At 39.3% G+C, this 7,178-nt stretch overlaps 1 protein-coding gene across 1 annotated transcript in view; it reads left to right on the top strand.

Annotated features, from left to right (window-relative positions):
• Positions 1-453: 453 nt before the first annotated feature.
• Positions 454-7,178, top strand: part of yju2 (YJU2 splicing factor homolog) — a 34,781-nt gene continuing 28,056 nt past the window's right edge. Inside the window, exons 1-2 of the mRNA XM_059991614.1 lie at positions 454-572; positions 2,455-2,555. Coding sequence (XP_059847597.1) covers positions 549-572; positions 2,455-2,555 — 125 coding nt within the window. The 5' untranslated portion in view covers positions 454-548. The remainder of the gene's footprint in view (positions 573-2,454; positions 2,556-7,178) is intronic.

The following is a 7,178-nucleotide window of genomic DNA, read 5'->3' as shown; positions in this document are numbered from 1 at the left end:
AAAGGCAACCATACCTGACACCTATCTTGAACTTTTCTGTGTAAGTATCTCAAACATTCTCTGGTAACTCCCCTTGCCTTTATTGATCTCACCAAAGGCCCCAAATGGCACCAGAAGAGACCAATTTAAATGTGTCCATAATTTTGTTGATATAATGCTGCTCTTGTAGATAATGATAGCCATTTCAAATTTGCAAAAAAAAAAAATCCCCAGATTGGATCTAAATTTGCGAATAATTTTTACCCACAACCTAAAGAGTTAAAGAGTAGTTTAAATCGAGGCCCAAGTTTCCTCTTTTTAATTGACTGGGTTCCGGAACAGAAATATGAACTCCTGTTATCAGACGGACATTTTTAACAGCGGCCTGCACCTACAATCTAACTTGCTGAAGGAGGCGGGTAGACGTTTAGATTGATTTGAAAAAGAACCAATAGAAAATCAGAACAGAAGAAGGAACTTCGTTACCAGCAAATCTGGTGGAGAACTGGCCATGTTTAGGCCCAGAAGTTTGGTTGAGGTGGTCTCGGGCCGCTGTGAACAGCTGAACGATGTCGGAGCGGAAGGTCTTAAATGTGAGTGTGGCGGGGTAGTGGCAGCCCCAGAGATGGGGTTCTGTTCCTGATTACGATCCAAGTTTCGTGCATCCAGTCATAGAGGTCTCCCATCCATCTGTACCGCCCCACAGATGTCCCCTTCACCTTTCATCCTGACCACTTTGCTCTCTCCACCATACTGCTCCCCTGTACCCCGGCACTCCACTTTCCTCCTTTCCTCTTCCCCACCAGGTACCCCGCATCTTTGAACTTTTCCTCGGCATTCCACAACCATCCACCCAAATCTTCCACCCCTCGCCGAAAACCCTTTTCCTGCCTGTTGCCTTCAAACTGAACCACTCCTCGCTGCACATGTCACTGTGGTGCTGTTGTTGATCAAACGTTGTTCCGTGCCGCCTGGTAATCAGAATTGAGACCTTGTAAATATTGGGATGCCTTTTGAAATCTGTTTGAGACTAATAATGCATCGACATTTTGTTATGTTATTCCTTGGACACTACTTCAGAGGTACCCACTTGGTAGTATTTTATCTGTTTGATCTTCAGTGCTGAAATATCTCTGATGCCAAGACATACACAAGGGTACAGGGGGTTAATGTTCCCTTCAAATCCAGTCCACAGTGCTGGACATACAGTATTTTAGAGGAGGAACTAATTGTCCAGTACCAAATTACTAGAATCACTGAAACAGTTAAAAAGATCAACTTTATTCACCACATGCATTAGGAATTTGCTGTGGTGTGTTGGTCAGGGAACAACACACAGCAAAAACAACATTCAACAATTATAAAGAAGAAAGAATTATCTAAAACAAAAGTTGGGAGGTTAAAATATGAATATAGAATAAAACTGGCACAAATTCATAAATGCCAACATATATTAATCTAGACAGCATTATAAGAAAGTGGTTTATAGTGCAGTGATGGGAGTAATAAGTAGGGTGCCACTTTAGCTTAGCAGTGTAATGCTATTTGAGCTCAGGGCACCAGAGTTCAATTCCTGCCCTGTCTGTAAGGAGTTTGTATGTCTCCTGATCACATGTCCTCTGATTTCCCCTCACCCCCAGTCCAAAGACAGAGGTTATTTGGTCATTGTAAATTGTCTAGTGATGAGGCTGTGATTAAATAGATATGTTGCTGGATGGCACAGCTCATTGAGCCAGAAGGGCCCGTTCTGTGCTGTGTCCCTAAGCAAACTACAAAACATGTACTCAAATTTTAAGTGAAGGGGGTGGGAGAGCTAACTAGAATGGTTGGTTAGGTTAACCTCTTCAGGGGAATACTTTTGAGATGGCATGAACTTCTTGTTTCAATAGCCCGATGGTGCTTTCCTGAAGGGAGCATTTGGAAAAGGCAGTTTACAGGGTGGGTCAGGTCTGCAATTGTATTTATTCTGCCTGCTTCTTTGACCTGGACACGTACAAAACAAAATGGAAGGAAAAGGACGTAGTCATAGAGACATACAGGCTAGAAACAGGCACTTTGGACAACTGACTTCAGACCAAGCATCAACCTCATTTTTACAGTGATCTCTTTTTATGCTCTGCACAATCATGTGACTTCCTCCTGATTCTGCCACTGACTTGAAAGATAGGGGCAATTTACAGTGGCCAGTTAATCTACAAATCAATGGACCTTTGGAAGGAAGCTGGGGTACCGGAGGAAACCCATGCACAGGGGGAAACTCGGCATTGATTGCATCTGAAGTCAGGGTTGAACTCAGAGCTTTGCCACTGTGAGGCAGCAGTTCTGCTAGCTGTATCACCAGCTGCCGTACCTCACCTTGATGCTGTCACTCCATTCCAACATTTGCTTTCTCAATATGCTTATCAGAGCATGTACACCAGATGAGATTTTGTTACTGATTGGTTCACCATATATATTGCGTCTTTCTCTCCCTAGAAATACTACCCACCGGATTTTGATCCATCAAAAATCCCAAAACTCAAACTTCCTAAGGATCGACAGTATGTGGTCCGGTTAATGGCTCCTTTCAACATGAGGTGGGGACAATGTTCTACCTGTTGATGAGTTTGTAATTAATTTTGTACTTGCATTGAAAATATTTGTAACAACAATAATGAGGTTGATTTAGTCTTGATTTTGTGCCCTGAGAGAGCTGAAAGGCTTTGTATTATCCCTCAGGAAAATTTTTGTCAGGAACTGATCTAATCATATGTTTCATTTTTTAACTTTGGCTCAATTATTTTATTATATAATTTGTTTACTGTGTTGCATTATAAATAACATAATGTTTGAAGGAAACAAGAAAAATGTGAACGTTTTCTGGAACTTCTCATCTCCTTTAGTCTTTCCTTCCACAACCAACAGGTTGTTTAAACTCATCCAAGTTAAGCATCACCAAGCTATTGCTCCTGAACTTGGTATTTTTCACTGTATTTTGAGCTTTATTAGAATAACAGCAGAAACAGAAGCAGGGTAGACCAGTCAGCCGGTAGGTTCTTGGTTGATCCAATTGGCCTCAACACATTTTCCTGCATTCTTCCTGAGCTTAATGGCTTCTTTGCAGTTTATATGTCTGTCAGGCTTCACCTTGAATATTTTCATGTATTCATTTGGTTATGTGCAGGCTGATAAGATTAGTTTCATTTGGCATCTTGGTTGGTACAGACAGCATGTTCTGATGGGCCTGTTCCTGTCCTCAACTCTTCTGTTTTATTTGTTGTCTTTTGCCTCCTCAGCTCTCTGTGGTGGACATTGCCAAAGATTTGTGACCTTCCGAGGAAAAATGATTTTTTTTCCCTCTCTAGAACAGAAAATCCCTTTATACTGAATCAATCTCCCCCACAGCAAAACATTCTCAGTACTCACCCTGCAATTCCCCATCAATGTTTTTCTAAGATTACCTCCTTTATTCATCAATGAGTATCTGCTCAATCTGCTTAGCCTTTCTTCATGTGTCAACCTCTTCACCTCAGGACTCAATCTAGTGAGTCATCTCTGCACAGTCTCAATAATGAGTACATCGTTCCTTAAATATGGAGACCTGTATTATTATTCAGTCCTCCTCCTGAGGTCTCACCAGTATCCCTTAAAGTTGCATCTTAATAAGGTCTGCTGAAAATCCAAATATACCACCTCTGCTGTTTCTACTTTATTCACTCTGTTTTTTAATCTTCGAAGAACTTCAGCAAATTTGTCAGACACCAGTTTCATTTCACAAAGCTGTGTTTACTCTGCTTGATTGTATTACGATTTTCTAAATGTTATGCTCTGGTTCATTGATGAATTCCAGCATTTTCCCAAGGACAGATTTGAAACTAATTGGCCTATAATTTTCTGCTTTCTACTTTCTGTCATGAATAATATTGTGACACTTGCAAGTTCTAATCCTCTGGAATTTGTCCAGAAGTTGGGGAATTTTGATAGATTCTAATAAACCCATCCACTAACTCTGTAGCTACTTCCTTAAGATCCCACGCGATAGATCATCAGGTCCAGAGCACATGTCAGCCTTTGGTTTGTCAAGTACATCTTCATGGTGATTGGGTTTGTTTTAAGTTTCATGCTCTCCATTGTCCCTTGATTATCTGTGAGGAGTTTTTAACATCAACTACAAAGATTGAGTCAATGTAATTATTTGGTAATTCTGCTATTGCTTTATTTTCCATTATTTATTCTCCAGTGTCATGTTCTATAAGGCCAATGTTTACTTCAGCTACTGCCTTTCCCTGTAACTATAATACATATCAGCTTTTATATTACTTGCTAGTTTATTCTCATACTCTTCTCTGTGTAATTTTTATAAAGTTGTCCTTTGTTAGTTTCTAATACTCCCCCAGTTAGTTGACTTCACACTAATCTTTGCAACATTGTGTGCCTTTTTATATTATATCAGCTGTAATTTCCTTAGCTGGTCAAAAATGGAACATCCTCTAGAGCCTTTCTTTCTCACTATTATAGAAGCTTTATGAGATTTATGAAATATCTGCTTAGCTATTTATTGCCTCCAATCTACTATCTTAGCCTTCACAGTCTACTTCAGCTAAGTTTGTCCTCATACCATGGGAATTGCCTTGATTTACATTGAGGTCACTAGCTTCACCCCCAGATTTCTCACACTGAAATTGACTTGAAATTCTGCCATACTGTCTCTAATACTTTTCCTAAGGAATTCTTTGCTATATTAATCCTGTTTCATTTCACAATGCCATTTCTAAAATAGGGTATCCCCTGGACAGTTCATCGATGTACTGATCTTATAAAGCCATCCCAATTGCACTCAATCTACATGTCTTCAAGAATGCCTTGCCAATTTGATTTGTCTGATCATGATTCTTTCTTATTGTCATTATTATTTTGCCCATTATTTCCTGATTTATACCCTATCCTAAAATTTAACTACTAATGAGCAGCTTGTATATTATTTCCACCATCCCCCACCTAGCTGTATCTACGCTTTATTCTTCTCTCCTCCTTGGCCCATCGTGACCCCTCTCTCACCATTCCCCCTCTCCTATTTATACTGGCCATCTCCCTTCTCCACTTTAAGTCCTGATGTAGGGTTTCAACCTAAAATGTCGCCAATTCCGTTTCCCCATGGATACTGCTTGGCCCACTGAATTCCTCTAGCAGATTATTTATTACTTCTTACCTTCATTTTCTTTCTCCGCTGCAGTGCTCAATCTATATCTCAAACCCCTGAGCCAGTATCATTTTTCACTACTGTAGTGATTTCAGTCTTTATCAACAGACCTTTTGCTTTCTGCCTATCCATTCAAAATGTCAGGTACCTTTGAGAATTTAAGTTCCCAGCCTTGGTCATTTGCCTCCACATTTCTATTATAGCTGGAAGGCTATACCCATTTGTTTCTATTTGTGCCAACAACACATTTATCTTGTTTTGAATCGGGCATGCATTCAAATAAAGTGCTTTCAATGTTATCATTTTTCCTTATTCTGCCTCATTTTGCTACTGAACACTCATATCGCTGTCATTACCCTGTATTAACAATTTTTCCTTTGTCCTTGCCTTCATAAATTCCTTCTTAGCTGAACCCTTATTCTCTATTTCCCCACTCTTAACTGCATCTAAAAGGGACAATCTGATTCTGAACGAAAGAACTTTCAGGAGCTCTTCCACTACCTGTCTGTCAACTAGTCTGTTTTAACAGTGTTCCCTTCATTCTCTGCCTCGATCTGCTTAAGCTGTGATGTGCCGACCTTTCTAAAGATAAGCACACTATCCACAAAATATTCAGCTTCTGTCGAATTGTTTTATAGAACCATCCCATTGTGTTGTTTCCAGACTTCTCTCCAAGTAAAAGAAATCAATCAACTACACTCGTTGCATGTATTCCCAATCAACATTCTGCTAATCAGTTCTTCAAGATCAACACATGCAGTAAGGAACAGGCGCATGGTTTCATGACATTCAATTGACAGCAACACTTCCCATCTCTGACACGTTTCATACAACAAGATCTTTTGAAAGGAAATCTATTATAGATAGTTAACTGATTAGAGATAATAAAGACAGTTCTTCACCTCCCTGGTAATGTTACCACATTATAAGACTTAAGTCTCTGCACATCTGTTTTGGATTTGATTATTTTTTTTTAAATACTAACATAAATAAGGATTCATCCCCTCACTACTCCTTTCTTACTTTAATGCCAAACATAGCCCCTCATTTATTCTGCTCTTCATAACCATAACAGAAATGTACACCAGAAGAGCTATTTCCGAACTGACATACAGAAAACCATAGTTGTATATTCCAACATAAATTCTGATCTATGGAATATTATCCAAATCGAAATGTATTTTTGGGATGCATCTCTATTTCAGTTTGAGTCTACTTTTACTTGTACAAATAAACAGAGAAGATCCTTAATATTATTCAAAGGAATGTTGAACAGTACAGTACAACTTTGGCCCACAGTGTCTGTGCTGAAAAAGATACCAATCAAAACAACTCCAACCTACATGTATGTGGTCTATATTAGTCTATTCCTTGTCTGTTCATATGGATTCCTAAGTACCTCTTAAATGTTACTTTTATGTCTGCTACCATTTTCCTTGGTAGTACTTTCAAAGCACCAACCACTTTCTGAGTATTAAAAACAACTTGTTTTATAAATCTCCTTTAATCTTTGCCCTTCTCACCTTAAAACTCTGCTCTCAAGCATTTGATATTTACACTTGGGAAAAAGACTCCGAGTCTCTACTCTATCTATAACTCTCATAATTCTGTCAGGCTACCCTTCAGTCTCTGATGCTTCATAAAAAATAATCCAACCTCTCCTCATAGCTAATAATCTCTAATCCAGACAATATCCTAGTGAACAACTTCTGCACCATCTCCAAGGCCTCCACATCCTTTCTGTAATTCAGTGACCAAAATTGGACACAATACTCCAAATGAGGTTTCATTAACGTTTTATACTGCTTTAGTGTGACTTCCTGACTTTCATACTCAACAGCCCAACTGATGAAGACAAATATGCCATACCCTATCTGTGTTTTCACTTTGAGGGAACTTAAAGCTTTCAGGGAGCTTGCACCCCAGGTCTCTCTATACTTCAATGTTCCCAAAGATTCTGCCTTTCACTTTCTGCTGAAGAGGAAACTCTCCCAGCACGCAATCTGAGCTTCTTTCTTCA

Source organism: Hypanus sabinus, chromosome 16, assembly GCF_030144855.1.
Source record: "Hypanus sabinus isolate sHypSab1 chromosome 16, sHypSab1.hap1, whole genome shotgun sequence".
NCBI lineage: Eukaryota > Metazoa > Chordata > Chondrichthyes > Myliobatiformes > Dasyatidae > Hypanus > Hypanus sabinus.
This window is presented reverse-complemented; position numbering and strand designations above follow the sequence as displayed.